This window comes from Cygnus olor, chromosome 2 (assembly GCF_009769625.2).
Source record: "Cygnus olor isolate bCygOlo1 chromosome 2, bCygOlo1.pri.v2, whole genome shotgun sequence".
Classification (NCBI taxonomy): Eukaryota; Metazoa; Chordata; class Aves; order Anseriformes; family Anatidae; genus Cygnus; species Cygnus olor.
The window spans coordinates 33,740,698-33,756,662 of NC_049170.1; the positions used below are offsets into that span (position 1 = coordinate 33,740,698).

A 15,965-nucleotide genomic window follows, 5' to 3' on the forward strand; every position below is an offset into this window, starting at 1 on the left:
CTATGTGCTCAGTTAAGCAAATCTGGTTAAATTCTGCAGCCTTGTTATATGGCAGCTGTGGCTGATACTGAGTTCAGGTGCATTGGGTAGGAAATCTCTGAAAGCAGAGAGATGGCACATTGCTGTCTTTTGAGCAGAGTGCATAAGGCCGTGGTTCAAGTGTGGATCGTCATCCAGGACATCTGCCTTCTTTCCTACCACTAGTAAAGCCATCCTGTCTGCCCACTAGCAAACTGCTGGATCTCCTTATGCCATCAGGCTCCATAAAAAATAATAATAATAATAATAATAATAATAATAATAATAATAATAATAATGTGTCTTCTTGCATTTTTTTTTCTCACTGGTACAATTTTAAATGACATAGAATGCACAGAGCATAGTTACAATGCCCTAGGATACTTGTACTGTATCTAGCACAATAAACTTGCAGTTCTGTTTGGGATCTCCAGATTCTACAATAATACAGATCATTGTCATCTAGCAGAAATATTTCCCTTCTTAAAATCATCTCCAAATGCCTAATCTACATCATTTAAATAAATATTTCTTAAGGGATTCTAGTGATGGTTTTGTTCTCCATTGTTTTTATTTATCTTGTGCCAGGAGTTGTAGAAAGAACAGAGTGCAATAAACCTTTCCTCAGAAGTTTGTATCCTTCAGACTTAAAGGTGCTATCTACTAGTATTGTCATTCATATGTTATTTGAAACAAAAACAAAACAACAAAAACAAAAAGCAACCTTAAGCTATAACATTTTACCCATCCTTTTTCAAAATAGATCCTGGGTGGCAATCTGTGTAAACTCACAGCTTCATCATTTGAGAAAGCAGTTGCAGAGAAAGTCCGATGTCAAGATGATGTCAACCAACCAAACAAAACTATTGAGCTGGCTGAAGTGTCGGTCAAGGGCCTTGAGGTAAGAAGATTTCCTGAATGTTCTAGGTAGTGTGAGTTTTGAAATATCTGAAGTGTTTTGTTAAACATGAAGTTAAATTTTGAGGATAGTGCATGGAAAAAAAATCTGGGGTGAGAGGCGACAAGATGACCCTCATTAGAAATAATTTAAATGGAAGGAAAAAAAAATAATAAAAATAAAATTCTGAGGAATAAAATGTGCCGCACCACACCTGAGAAATACTACTCTGCATTTCCTGTTAAAAACAAAAAACAAAACCCACAGGTATTACTGAATGGCTGATATTGGCGAGATTGCTAAGGAGAAATTTCGATAACTAAGTCACCACATTTATATACGACTGAGAACACATTGTGACAGCCTGGGCAGCCTCTAGTTAATGAGCAGAAAGACTGAATAATCCTCTAGGTCAGGATGGAGTTGCCCTGCGTCTGCCCCCACTGCACTTTAGATTGTAAATAAGTACAAGGCACCAATCAGATATTTGTTGTTTGCTTTTGTTTTTTTTTTTCCTTTTGCAGAAACCATTCATTTTTAAATAAGAATGAAATGCATTTGTGTTAAAATTATGCATATTTCAATGTGGTTATTACCTTTATTTGTAGACAAACATCATTAAAGCTAACATGTGCCTATTTAATGGTCACTAACCATTCAAGTCAGCCACAGCATTGCTGTGTATCCTCTCCAAAGTCTTTGCAGAAATCGTGCTGTCTTGATTCATCATCTAGAATTTTAACAATTCTTTTTTGATGGATAAATATAAATAACACTAAATTAAAATTACAAAGAATAACTACACTACTAAATGAGTTTCCACAGCAGTCTGAATAATTTTTTCTTAAATGTTTTAACTTGGATTTCATAAGATTCCTGTGACTTTTCTTTCTGTGATCTTAGAAAGCATATTTTTGTTTCTGCAAATCTCCCAGCAGAATTTAGCAATTAAAAAAGATTAAATCAGTTTGGAAGAAAAGCATTGTAGGAATATAGAACTAATAATAATAATAATAATAATATAAAAAGACATCCATTTTTTATACCTGATTCTAAAATGAGTATAGTTAGAAATTTAAAGCGTGTGAATAATCTTTGTTTTGATAGAAAAAACAGTGAAGTCAGTGATGTGTAGTGTTGTTTTCTGCATATGAGAATTTCTGTTTGTCTCAAGATGCCTTAATCAGTCACTGTTGGCCTGACCCTGCAGACCCTCAAAGCCTTTGGACACCCTGTGGAAGCCAATGGCTCTTGCCTATAGGTAGTCTCTGAGTCTTGGGTTTTGAATGTTTATGCGTGGTTAAAAGTTTTTCTCCAAGATGAGGTTTTATTAGCAATCTTATTGTGTAAGTTAAGGGGAAAAATATTTAAAAGGATTAATTGAGAATGTCACATCTTTTCTGCTGAGAATAAATTCTTTTTGACTAGAACAGGAGATAGTTAACTTCTGAAAAGCATCAAGACTGATGATTTTGTCTATATAGCATTGACCTGGAAGCTCAACCATTCAGACTAATAAATCAGGCAATTTATATTTAATCATTAACTAACTCCCGAGCTGAACAGCTGTTCAAAATTAGAAATGGGTCACCCCGGCCAGGATGACATTACAGGCAATCTATAATGCATTAGAATAAAATTACAGTGATTTTTAACTGTCTGGAAATTTATTACACTGCATGTTCCAACTCTTAAACCCTTGTTAGCCAATGTCACTAGTGATTTATGGTGCTTGGGCGGTATGGTAAAATTACTGAAGATTTAAATAGACAATCATTCTATGTTTAGTAAATCTTCAAATTTCAAAGCTATTTTGGAGAATGAGGTGGTTGCTCTTTATTGTTTATGACTTACCAGTCAGTGACAACAAGAAGAGAGAATGGATAAATCAAAAGCCTTCTTGTAAATTAATGGATTTATTGTCTTGTTGCATTCATTTAATGATTTAAAGAAGAATCCAATGACTTCTGTAGGAAAAATGGATGTCTAAAATACTTTAAAACAAAACCGCTACCTTACAAAGATTGTTGTTAGAGCTTTCAATAGGAGTAGCCCTTTCCTTGTCATTTTCTGGGTATCTCTTTTGGACATAACTGGGGTTTAGGAAGCCCTCACATACTGAGTTCCTGCATTTTTACTGTGAAAAGTTTAAATGCTAATTCTTAAGCACTGAATTTTAAAGATAATTCCATTTCTTTAGTGGATATTTTATATTCCCACTTTATGCTAGAAGAGCTTGAATCTTCTGGTTAACCATTTTAGTAAATATTTCTGATTTTCTGAAAAACATAGATGGAATAAATATCAAGTTTAGCAGTTATTCTGTTTGTTTTTGTACACATAGAAATTTCTATTTTTTTTAATGAAAGAAACTATGGGGGATGCTTTCTATTCCATGGTTTTCACTGATTTTGATTAGATCATATAAAGGACTGGAAAAATACGTTTTGATTAGTCATCACTCTGAAAAATGAATGTCCCATAAAATAAAAGAGTCAGTCTCATTTATGCTTAAAGGTGGCCTGTTCTTCCTATGTATTTCTTTTAAGTATTTGACAATCATTCATTTTTTCTCTCACAAGTATAATTGGTATAGGTGCAAGTATCAGAAAGAAGGTAAAATTTGTGAATTTCAGATCATTACAGCTCTTAGCTCAGTAAAATTTCTGGAACTCATAGGTAAAACAAGCCAGACAAATAAGAGGAAAAAATATAGAAACTCTTTTTCTCTGCCCCATTCTTGGGAAAATAAATAAATAAATAAATAAAAGTATAAGCCACATCTTTGTTGATGTTGAAACAGCTTTAAACTTTTTTATTTTTTTTCCTAGTAGTCTTCTTTCCTTATGCTGACTTCTGAATCTGGCTGGAAATGATTGCACATTGCACAAAGCCCCACTGCCATGCTGTAGCTGCCAGCAGCATACCAGATGCTGCCAATATTGCAGTATGTCTGCTGTACTGTACCTGCCCTAAACAAAAGCACCAATTAGAGTGTGTGTGTGGGGGGGGAATGACATAAAATGCTTTTGATGAAGAGCTCCATCTTAATTTTTCAGATTCAAAGGGTTCAAATTGCCACCAGAAAGCACAGATTGTTTTCAGTCTTATGGCCTTAGGAAGTTTATCCCTCACTGGCAAACTACATTTCCTATAGTGCTTTTGTTTATTTAACATGGAGATTAAATGTTCTGTCACTTCTAAGTTGTTCAGGAGCTGTCATTTTCTAATTTGGCTTTGCAGTTTGAAAATGTGCATTGGAGCCAATTTGTTGAAAACCTCAAAGCACAAAAGAAAACTTTATGTGGTGGTGTCATGTTAGCAGCAGCATGTGTGTCTTACTTTGGACCCTTCACAAAACCATCTCTCCAGGAACTGATGGAACATTTCTGAATTCCCCTTCTAAAGCCACAAGTGGTAAATAAATAAATGTACAAAATGTGAGTCTCCAGTGAAGGGTCTGGTTTCCTAAAGTCACTGTTTTTCACAAATGTGAAATATTTTTATTGATTATTGACCATATTTAAAAGTGTCTATAAAATACCTATTGCAGTCTGTTTGTTTTCTAGTACATATATATTTTCCTCGTTATTTTGAAGGGAATGGGAGAGAGAGGGGTAAGAAAAAGTAAGTTCCTTCCCTTTCCAATTCTCCATGTGAAATTCTGCTCTTTGTGACAATTGCGTAATAGCAAATGCTGTGAATACTGATAGCAATGTAGAGATACCTATTCGGTTTAGCTTTTCAGCTCCAAGCAGTGCATGTACTGCATAATGCTCCTTTCTCCATACATGGAGGAAACCATGACAGTATTCAATAAATGCAGACCGGCTCTAACTCTTAGAGTTGTTTCTGCACATCTTTCTCACTTCTTGGCCTCTTAAATATATGCCTTGTACCTTATTTCACCAGCTGCTGCTGCTTCATCTCTCTTAACATTGCTCATATAGTACGGCTATAGCATAATGTGGTATGAGTAGCATGAAATTTCTTCAAATGCTTCTGTTTCTGTACACTCTGTACTAGGATGTTCTCATGTCACTATCTTCACAGCTCTGTCACTGTGTCTTCCTCGCTAATCCTTCTTCATGAAGCTCTGGACATGTTCCTTTCCTCCTCGCTGCTCTAAGTGCTCCTGACTGGCTTGCTTCATATTTTGCATGTGCCATAAATCACAGTATTGTATCACAATCAATGCAGTTGATTCTCTCAAACATGTAAAGGGTGGAATGCTTTCCCCTATTTCAAGTCACAAAGTTAAGGCACACAAATGAGTTGATCTGCCTGAGGACGCTCTAGAAGTACATATTTAAAGCCAAATCCAAGTTTCACAAGTTCAGCAGTCAATGACATCTCTTTGTAGTTTTTTGTTTGTTTGTTTTTTGTTTTTGCAAGAGTTTAACAATTTGTGTGAGGAAAAATGTCCTCTCTTTATTTGTTTTCACTAGTGGGGCCTTGGAAACAAACATCATTCTTTACTCTCTTAAGAATCTCCTCACATGGATGGAACACCTTTATAAATAAAAATAGTTCATACTCTTCGTATTTTTTAAGATGCTTTCACTGAAAAGTATTGAAATAAAATAACTACTTTCAGATTTGATTGTTTTCCCAAAGGTGGAGAAGAGTGGTAAAGGAAGAGAGAAAAGCATGTAGGAAGTGATGTTAAAAATAGATGATCATTAATAGTAATTTTTAGAAAGAATACCAACTAGTTCTGTGTCACAAAGTATCCGTTTTGTGCAGATGTAAGGACAGTAGATGTATCAGTATACTAAAATACATTTCTTGCATTGTGTCAAAATGTGTATTAGAAATTCTAATAACACTCCAATGCTAGGTTTTTCCACAAGGAAGTATTTCAGCTCATGGAGCTGAACGTAGTGCTTTCCTTGCAGTGCAGGATAAGAGAAAGAACATTGTCAGTCTTTTGGTACATATAAATAAATTATATGTGGGGAATTAATATGTTAAATATTTGCAGGGATGTCTGTCTAGTGCTTTTGTGCTTGGATTTTCAGCAAGTTCATCAAACGTTAAGTTTATTTTGGACTCTGTGATTAGAATCAGGGTTTAGACAATCGTTTTCCTAGTATGCTAACTATGATATTTGTGCTACAGAAACTGCAATGGATATATTGTTCTATTATTATTATGCTAAAGTGCAAATTTGGCTCAATTTAAATAGAAGAAATAATTTTCTTTATTAAATAACCATCACATTTGCATGTTTTTTGATTTTAGGGTGCACTTTTAAGATAATCTCAAATCTACAAGCCAGTAATAAGGACTATACATGTCTAATGAGGAGGAAATTTTTTACAGGAGTATTTAAAACACCTCTGAATGGTGTTGAAGATAGACAAATATGGATTACGCTATACTTTCCTTTAATTTATGCTTTTAGAATTCAATCCAGAAATGAGAAATAGGGAAGCCTGGGATAAGTGGTGAAGGAATTGGTGAGAGTTTGTCCTTTATCTCAGTATGGAAAAATTAGGGGCTACCAGTAAAAACCAGTAATATGTTGGTATCCAGCAAGGGGGGCTGTCTGACTGCTTTAGTGTGCATGGAGCTCACAGCTTCCTTCTCAGTGAGTAGGCACTCACATGAGGGCTGCTGCTGGTGCTACACAGGGCTGCCTCTGCCCTCTCTTATAAGTTTTGAAGGTGACCTCGTTAACACGTAGCTGAGCTGTATTAATAAGATCCCAGGGGAATCCTCTTTGTAATTTTTGTGCTATTAAATATATATTTATATACCAGAAATACCTGCTCAAGAGCATACTTGAGCAAGAAATTTGCAATATCAGAATCTAGATACACTGAAATTTATGATGTATGGGTTTACTTTATCAAATATATTTTATAAATTAAATGTCTTAAATGAAAACACATCTTTTAAAACCCAAAATAAATAAAATAAACTGATTCTCATCACATTTCCTAGTATGTTATTTTGCATCTGATAGTCTACGGAGGTCCTCCTTACTTTCCTGCCTAGAAAATCTTAATTTATATCAGTCTAGCTCTATCTTGTGTGTTGCACTGAGTCATGCCTTGCTGCTTGGTAACCTGACTGGTTTATTATATTTCACTCTGCTTCAAAGGTTCCTGTTCCTGTGATGGAGGGCCTGGACCCAATTGCCACATTGATGGATGATGCTACGACTACAACATGGAGTAACAAGGGACTGCCTGCTGATCAGATGTCAGCAGAAAATGCCACCATTCTAACACACTGCAAGTGCTGTTTTGTTATGATAGATCCCCAGCAACAGGGAATTAAATAGATAGACTAAATACAGAGCTGACCTTAATGTCATACATGTAGGACAGAAAGGGTATGTGCATGCTGAAGGATCGTCTTTTGCATTCACTAACCCGAAGTTCCTCTAAGTTTTGTAAGGGATTGATGCATCTTGGAATGTGTTTACTTGAAGACTTGAGATATTACAACACTGCAGCTTATTTATCCATAATATCATTTTCTATTTGAAACAGTACATTTTTCATTTGAAATGACATAAATGTATTGAACTCAAAGATATAGAACTCTTAACAACTGAGAAAGTCTTTCCAAACAGTTTTGTATGGTTTAACCAAGCTCTTTCAGAAAAGCTTCTTCAATTCTATTATAGATGTCTTTCTATGAGTATCACTTATCTAATATTTGATATATTTTTTTTTCATGGTAAGTTTTCTGAAGACCTTTGTCTTGTGGAGAGATTATACTAATCAAAACCATGCTGATTTTATTGATCCCATGCCTGATCTCCTGATTGGAAGGCATACAGTTAAAAAGGGAAGGTAAATATAGCTTGAGTAATCAGAATTTTTCCATGATGACTGGATCTACAATGCTTTGATTTTCGACTTTTTGCTTACTGTTTCATAACACTTCATGCAGTTATTTATTCCTTTTAAAAATGCTATGCTTTAAAACTGTTGATGAGTAAATATTAAAATGTTAGTATCTGCATCTGATTAGATAACAAAATTATTTTCTCAATTCTCAAATTGGACTAGAAATACAATATAGACATGCATGAGAGTTTTCTCAACCCAAATTGAAAATGTTAACTTTTTTTTTTTTTGAGTATAAAGGTATTTTCTTTTCTTCTGAGCCAAAATATAATAAATGTTTCTTGACTTCCATTTTAGGCATCTATAGAAAACGGGAAAGTATTGGATTTTCAAGTATAGGATTTTCAAGCTGGAATATCGGCTTAAGGAAACCATACCTCCACTTTGCAGTGTGTTGCCATAGCTTTTTGTTGGGCCAACCCATGAAATAAACCAAGGAACTGGTTTAAAAATAAATAAATAAAATAAAAGGCTGATGAGGCAAAACTGATGTGCTACAACATGGGGCAGAGATGAGCAGCCAGTTTTTGGTTGGTATGATTGCCAATGCCCTGAGTGTCAAACCAATCCAGTTGACAGTGTCCTCAAATCCTTTGAGGCAGACATAGTGGTGGTGGTAATGTCTCTTCAGCTTTACCTAGAAACCTAGTCTGTTGTCAACAAAAGTCACATGCCCCATTTCTTATGCAGTGTCTGAGGACAGAGCCTGTCCCAAACTCTCACTCCTGATGGCAGCAACACAGCCCTGTGAGCTCCAACCCAGAGGTCTGGAGGTGGGTATTCAAGTGGAAGATACATGTTCAAACCAGGTAACACACAACTCAGTTTATTGCGTCTTCCCTCTCTGAAATTGCTGTGGCAGGAGTGTAGATGGTACCAGATAAGCAGTCAGACATCATATTCTGTCCTTTTCAGGGGTTGGCTGCGAATCCCATCTGTTGTCAAAATGTTTAGAGAATATCATCAAAAATATTTCCTGTGATCTAGTTAAGGTACCTCTAGATACATTTTCAGGGATGATAATAGGAGAAGTAATTGAGTTTGTACTCAAGCACTTGGTGCAAGAGCATTTTAGTCTGTACTCTCTTCCATCACTTTTCATGAAAGCTTCCAGTGTTGAGTCTCTAATGCAGCTGTCAGCCTAAAGAATAATTTTGATTTTTGGTAGCATGAGAGTAAACCTGATAAACCTCTTTAAATACCTCATCCGGTGAACTGAAATGCTATGTTAGTTTCTCCACTCAAATGTGGATTTATTTTTAAGACTTAAAGTATTCTTCTGCTCTATTCCTGTTTTCAAATAACATATTCATGAACTAGATCTTTCAAGTTTGAGAATATGATGCTTATTCTAATAAAAAATCAGAGGTACCCCTGAAGCACTCCTGGATCATTCTCAAATGTTACTCAAAGAGCATTTAGACTACTTGCACAGACTGATTTTTCAAAGAGAAAATATGAAAGATATATTAAATAAAACTGGTTTCTAGTTTTGGAGAAATTACTCAAGCTTTTCTCCCTCCTCCTCCCTCCAGAATTTCAGGCTTTGATGTTCGCACAGTAAATTTAAGTAACAGCTCACGTCTCTGTGAATGTTTGAAGCTCCTGGAGGATACACTCTTACCCTGCAGTGTCCTCTTGAAATGATTCTTTATTGTTGCCTTTCTATGTAATGGCAATAGTATTTGAAGTACTTCAATGTAAGACCATACAGGTTCATTTTTAGAATCTCCAGTGAAGACATTCTACTGAAAATTAGAATTATACTGGTCTGAAAGAGAGATGAGAGTCAGATTGCAAGGTATAACAAGGCTTAAGTCACAAGACAGATGGATGTAAAACAGTAGAAAAAAAGTTGGACTGAAGAGGATGGGGGGCCCAGCAATAGAAATCTGCATTTACTCAGCAGAGGTTTCCATGTAGCACAGCAGACCAGTACACACTCACACAAGCATGAAGCTATTGTGATACAAATATAAGTTCTTTGTGTGAATATTTTAGCAACATTACGTGACCTAATGTTCCATTGCTCACTGAAGATGTAGCAGGTCTCCTCTGTGGGGCAATAGTAATATATACACCCCTTTATTACCAAATAAACAGTTTTCCTCATTCTGGATTAATTTCTGTTATTTGTTTATCTTAGTAGTTATGTCAGGCACTTTGGATTTTTTTTTTCTTCCTAATAAAGAAGGACTAGAAAGGTATTTGTGATAGATATGGTGCAGTCCAGCAGTTGAAGTTCATTAATAATTGGAATGTTGCAGAGTATGAAGTAATGAATACTAATTACTCCTTTCATGTCTGACAGCACCCCGTGGACCAATACATCAGCCCAGACTTTAATTTGGTTCTAGTAATGGTTTCATCAATAGTACATTAATTCTATGTTTGAAAAGATATACAGTTGAACCTGACCCACACAGTAGATACCACTGTCATAAAATGGCCACATACTGACAACAACTGGATAATTACAAATAATTAAATCCACTGAGCTTCAGACAATCCTAATTTTAAGTAAAATATATCTTATCATATTAATCGACAGAAAGCATAGCTAGGGAGATTTATCAACTTGTACTCCTTCCAAAGCAAATTTACTAGCCTGCATATTAGAGAACTTGCTGATCTGTGAAGCAACTTCATAAAATTATATTCCTCCCCACATTGTTTACCAAGATTGTTCTTGTGTCAGACACTTGATATTCTGTAACATCAGCTTCTGGTATTGTTTTTGAATGAAACCTGCAAAAGGGATTGTGAGCTTCAGAGAACTTCAGATATATGTATGAATTTACATTTTTCTCAAAAGTTGGGTGATTATAGTGTGAACTTCAGTTACTTGTTATCTCTGCAAATCAGACTTTTTACTTGAGTGCTTTAGTTAAGAGTTAGAAGCCTAAGAAACTTTAGGTGTTGGAGCTTGAGTATTTTAGTTTAGTCCAGGTTTCTGGACCTGCAAACCTGCTCAGTGGGTCTTAATATATATTAGACTGTGACCTGATGTTGACAATGGCTAAAAATTGCTAAGATTATTATTAAAATAATTTAGTATATTTTCTGAGAGGATGGAGAAAAGACAAAAGTGAATAAAATAATTTCAAAAACTATCTGTTGTGGTACGTGTTTGTATGTAACCATGAAAGGCATGGGGGGGGGGGTGGGGGTGGAAATTAGGTCTTACTTAACAGCAAGGTATCCAAAAGTGATTCAGAATGCACATGCTGAGATCTAGTGGAGCAGATAAATCAAGGCATGGAAGTAAACAGGTGCCAATTCAGTACAGATTTTTTGGCACTAACCTGCTAGTTCAGAAAGAGAAGTGATGCTATTGAATAGGTTTGGTCTGGACACACCAAAGAGTGTTATCTCCATAATTTATCTCTGCAATTCCTATGCCATCTCCCCAGAACCACTGTTTTGGAGATAACTGGATGTAGGCATTTAACTGTACAGATCAATATCATTTTGACTCATATGGGAGAGGGTAGAGGAATAAATTTGTTGTTCATAAGACCCTGTATGCACCATATGAACTGTTATACCCACTCATCTATTCTGCACCTTCACAAAGGGATAGTCATGTTTCTTCAGTTGAAAGATTAGGTTATTCAGGGTTATTTAAGATGTATTGAAATTTATGTGCCAATGTAGCTTGTATTAACAAGTTTCCATTCTTATGAGGCATGATTATTATTCATGCACACACACAGCAAGACAATTCCTTTGGTTTCTCCACAGGGATAGCTTTCCTTGCCTTGAACGTCTCGCCAGCTGTGCAACTTTAAGGCAGCATTTTCCAACTGAACTAGTTTGACCAACTTACACAGTTTGCCTACTGAGATTGCCTAGTAACAGCTCCATTCTTCACTTGTTTTCACCTGATTTATTCAACTGCTTTCTCTACGTTACTTGTTGGAGTTTGAAAGTCTTTTCCAGAAGCTTTTAATTTTAAGCAGCAGGAAGTGAAAGAAGGCTCCTTTGGAAAATGTGTTTATCCCTCTTTCTTCAAACAGAAAAATATTGTTTCCCTTTCCTTTTCTGTCCAAGAATTTATCACTTCTTTTCATTCTTGCTGAGCTCATACAAAACATTTATTTATAGGAAGCTATCCTAGTTTTTGCCATTTAGAGTCACAGCATGTTTTGGAGAACATCCACCCTGAAAGGTACTCTTTTTAATTTTGAGTGCATGAAAATGTTTGCTAAGAAAAAAGTTTACATAAACTCAAGCCATTTGATGAAAAGAGATCATGTTTGTATGCTGAAGATTTTTTTCATCTTCATCAGATGCTCTTTTTGAAAGTCCTAGGCATTGTTTCCTTAGGCAGTAGGTGACAAGGGAAAACCAGTTCTTTGTGCCGGTAACTCAGATTTTGGCAGACTCATTCCTAGACTTCTCACAGATGAGAGTTTGGTGCGTGTGTAAGCTTCTGCAATATATTCACTCTTAATATTTGTTTTTGCTAAAACTCAGTTATTCCTTAAAATTTACACAGGATTTTAAAAGTGCTTTGGAAACCCCTTTCAAATCTCTTAATCCATTTTTTCAAGATCTATGAGTATTTTGGCAGGAAAACACTAGCAGATAAGAATTTCTCTTTAATTTACTTTGCATGTTCTTAAATAACAGAGAGATACTTTGTTTTTTCCTAACTAGAATGGTACATTAATTCAGTCCATTCTAGCAGCCTCTGCTGGTGGAATAGGAGATTAAGAAGAAAAATTTACTAAAGACAAAATCTACTTTGGGTTATTTCTTTGGAGTAAATTTTTTGCTATGTCTTCTATCAAGGGCTTCCATAAATAGTGCCTATACCTGCTGCATTTCTTCAGAAACCAGAGTCAACCTTTAAATGGATGCATTTCATTTAAAAAAATGAAGCAGTTGTTTAAATAGTTGTTGCTTATACTCCTTGAACCATGTGAGAACAATAACAAAACATTTATTTTTCGCAGATCTGTAATTAACAAAACCTAGAATAGCAGCAGTAATAAAACCAACTGAGTCATTATGTGGTTTTTACCTTTCATAGATGATAATCACAGAACTTGGTAATTTATTGGTCCTGTGAACTGAGAACCCATAAAGTAAGTACTCGAATCCAGAACTTGAAAGCTTATTATATCACTACATAGACCTTCTGGAAGGTAGTATGACTGTCTTAGTAAAGTTTTTCCACTGGCAAAGCAAACTGAAAGTCACTTTTTGTCAGATCTCTGCTTCTGTCTTTTGCCTTTGTGTATGTGTGTGTTGAAGGTGCAGCAAAATTGCTCTGTGTCAAGCTCTAGTGTATCATTCTCTACAGCTGTAGCCAATTTACAAAGGTATGAAGGGACCACAGTGTTGGAATTGAAATCCAAGTTGCAGAACTGAACAGTGAATTCAGCTCTATCTAAGGAAGGCTGAATTACCTGAAGGACAAAACTGTTTGGCTGAATGTGTCTGGCTGAATGTGGCTATTATGCAAGCACAAGACAGGAATGCTCATCTCCAGTAGTTTGCATTGAATTAGTATACAGTGTGCACACATCCAATGTTGTCTTGTAGAGTCATGGGTTTCCTAGGACCAGTCGCATTAAGTTATTCTTAGGAATTCACTTGCAGTGTATCGTAAGTGACTGCCTTTTCACCCTGGTCCTTGGTGAAATGCAGAAGTGCTTTCAGCACACCATTTTATTTAGCCTATGTCTTCTGGCTAAGGGGATGTCAGAGCCAGACAAGAATGTTGACAGTTGAAATATATGCCCCTGACTCTGGCAGTGCACTGTGATATCCTAAAAAGTAAGCAATGTGTAAGTTTGTACAGAGAATTGCTTTATTCATGTACTGATGTGACTTTCATGAGTTGTGTTTTAATATTAAGTATCTGTAGTACTGCAATCACTTTAAAAATTGATTGGGCTTAATGTGAACTAGAGTTTTATGAAATTAGTTTCCATCTACTTGCATTCTGTTGCATAAATGCTCTACAGACTTCTTTAAAAAAAAAAAAAGATATTTGGAACTCCTTTCTTGGAAGAAAATATTCAAAGCAGCCATTGCTGTACAGAATAAATAAATAAATAAATAAAACTGTATTTAAAGAAACAATTGTAAGAACTAACATCTATTTGATAAAGAATTGTTTGAAAGCTCTCTTAAGTTTGTCATAAGCAATAAAGATAGAAGTTTACCCCTAAGCCACAGACTCTTCAGCACAGCAGTGAATAATCTACCAGTGTCTACTGTATGTGGAAAGGAAGCTATGCCAACTAGGAAACGCTGTATGTATTTTTCATATAGTTTTGGTGTGCTCAGTCATCATCATTTTGTTCCTTAAGGTGCAGGCATATAAAGTTTGGTTTGTATCCACTTCTTGTGCTGCCAAGATCACACAATGCTCATCTTTTTGTAATTAGGATATTTATGATTTTTTCCCATTCTTTTGCATTTTATTCTTTCTCAGATATAACCAAATTGAAGAAAAAGAATGTGAATTCTACAGGAATTTCTGTCTCATCTTTCACACTAAGTTGGCTAACTCTCACTACAAGCCAGAACTGCAGGCTCAGACCACTCTCATTAATCTCACTATCACTAGGGATGGGCTGGAAGAACAGTAGCTGGCTGTTTTGCTTGGTGCTGAAAGGCCAGACTTGGAAAATCGTAAGGTAAAGACTATCTTTTGATCTGTCCGTTGCTCCTTTTGAGATTGTAAGGCTAACTTTAATATGCCTGTTTGAATCTGCTGTACAGTAATTGCTAGTAACCCACATATTAGAAAGATTTTAAGGGTCAGATACCACAAAGTGTAGAAAGTGTTTCTATAGATTTGCTCAAATTGGTGCTCCAAGAGGGCTGTGCTAGACCTAAAGCTTTCCTAGAAATTAAATGTATTGTGATCTTGTTCCCACACTTCTTTCTACTGCTCAGTTTGCTCTGTGCATTGCAATTATTTTACAGTACAGTATTAAAGCCTTGTACAGTGCTTTGTGCTTTAGTGATATTCAGCCAATAAATGTAAATAAAACTTCATGCCAGTCCATAAGAGGATATGATGGCATTTGGTTAGGACCTGGGGTACTTGGTTAATAAACTATAATTTATTCCTACAGAGATGCAGTTCTGTGGTTCTTGCAGTCATAGCCAATGTATGGTACTTTATGAACAGAAATACTTTTATATATGATTATAAAGAGGACCTTGAGCAGACTGGTCTAAAAAATGGAAAAAGTACTTAAGGGTATGAAATGAGTAGTAAGAATGCTTCCTATTTCTCTGTCCAGTTAGCTCTTACACTTCACAAACTTCATCGGCGAAGATTAGCTGCATCTCTTTGAGGTACTCCTGCTTTATGCAAGGGCAAGCTGGGTCAGAGAGCTTAATTACCCCTTGAAGAATGAAAGCAATATACTTGGGAACACAGTGTGAAAACAACTTTCCATTTTCTTCTGCATCTGCCCATTGCTCCACATGTGGTTGTACACTTCCAACACCTACATCATATAGGTTTTTTTAGTGTAAGGGTCAGATTCTGATGGAGAACTCCCAACAAGACTGGTCAAACTCTTGCAGTGTCAGAGGGCCCGTCCAGCAGAGCAGACTGACCATACTTCCCCACCCTACTTGCTCCCCTAGTGGGGTTCTCCAGCTTCATGCTATTCTTGGTTTCTCAACTGCCACGTAGATTACCACTCACCTTCTCTGGCAAGATCCCAATCCTTTTGTGTAGTCTGAGGAGGAAGGAAGTTAGGAGAGAACTGAAGTTCTAGTCCATGGTGAGTGTGGTCTCCTCCTTGACCATGATCTTGACATTCTTGCTTTGGGTGTCCCAGAACTTTAATTCTAATGTACTAGGACAGAAGGTGAACTACCTCCTTCAGAAATTAAATTAAATCATCTGGTGCGATTAAATAAAAATAGCTCACAAATGCTATAAACCAGCATTTTTACTGCTATTTTTTATTGTTTGAGTACAGAGTTTTCATTCTCTCTGCTAGTCAGTGCTGGTCAAGCAGCAGAACTGCTTCAAGATTGAGCTCAAGCAGCTGGAGAAGGACATGCTGCTCAGTCTGTCAGCTGCCAGGAAAGTTTCTTAGATGACAATAAAATTGTAGAAAAACTCTAATCAGCAAAGTCAGCTGCAACAGAAATACAGTGCAACGTAATAATGGTTGAACTGGTTTTAACAGCTTGAA

At 36.0% G+C, this 15,965-nt stretch overlaps 1 protein-coding gene across 1 annotated transcript in view; it reads left to right on the forward strand.

The window, feature by feature from the left end:
- The window catches only part of DNAH11 (dynein axonemal heavy chain 11), a 95,178-nt gene that overhangs the window by 61,222 nt on the left and 17,991 nt on the right, over positions 1-15,965 (forward strand). Inside the window, 9 exon segments of the mRNA XM_040550406.1 lie at positions 784-919; positions 4,160-4,330; positions 7,026-7,210; positions 7,212-7,280; positions 7,625-7,662; positions 7,665-7,725; positions 14,234-14,438; positions 15,768-15,852; positions 15,855-15,931. Coding sequence (XP_040406340.1) covers positions 784-919; positions 4,160-4,330; positions 7,026-7,210; positions 7,212-7,280; positions 7,625-7,662; positions 7,665-7,725; positions 14,234-14,438; positions 15,768-15,852; positions 15,855-15,931 — 1,027 coding nt within the window.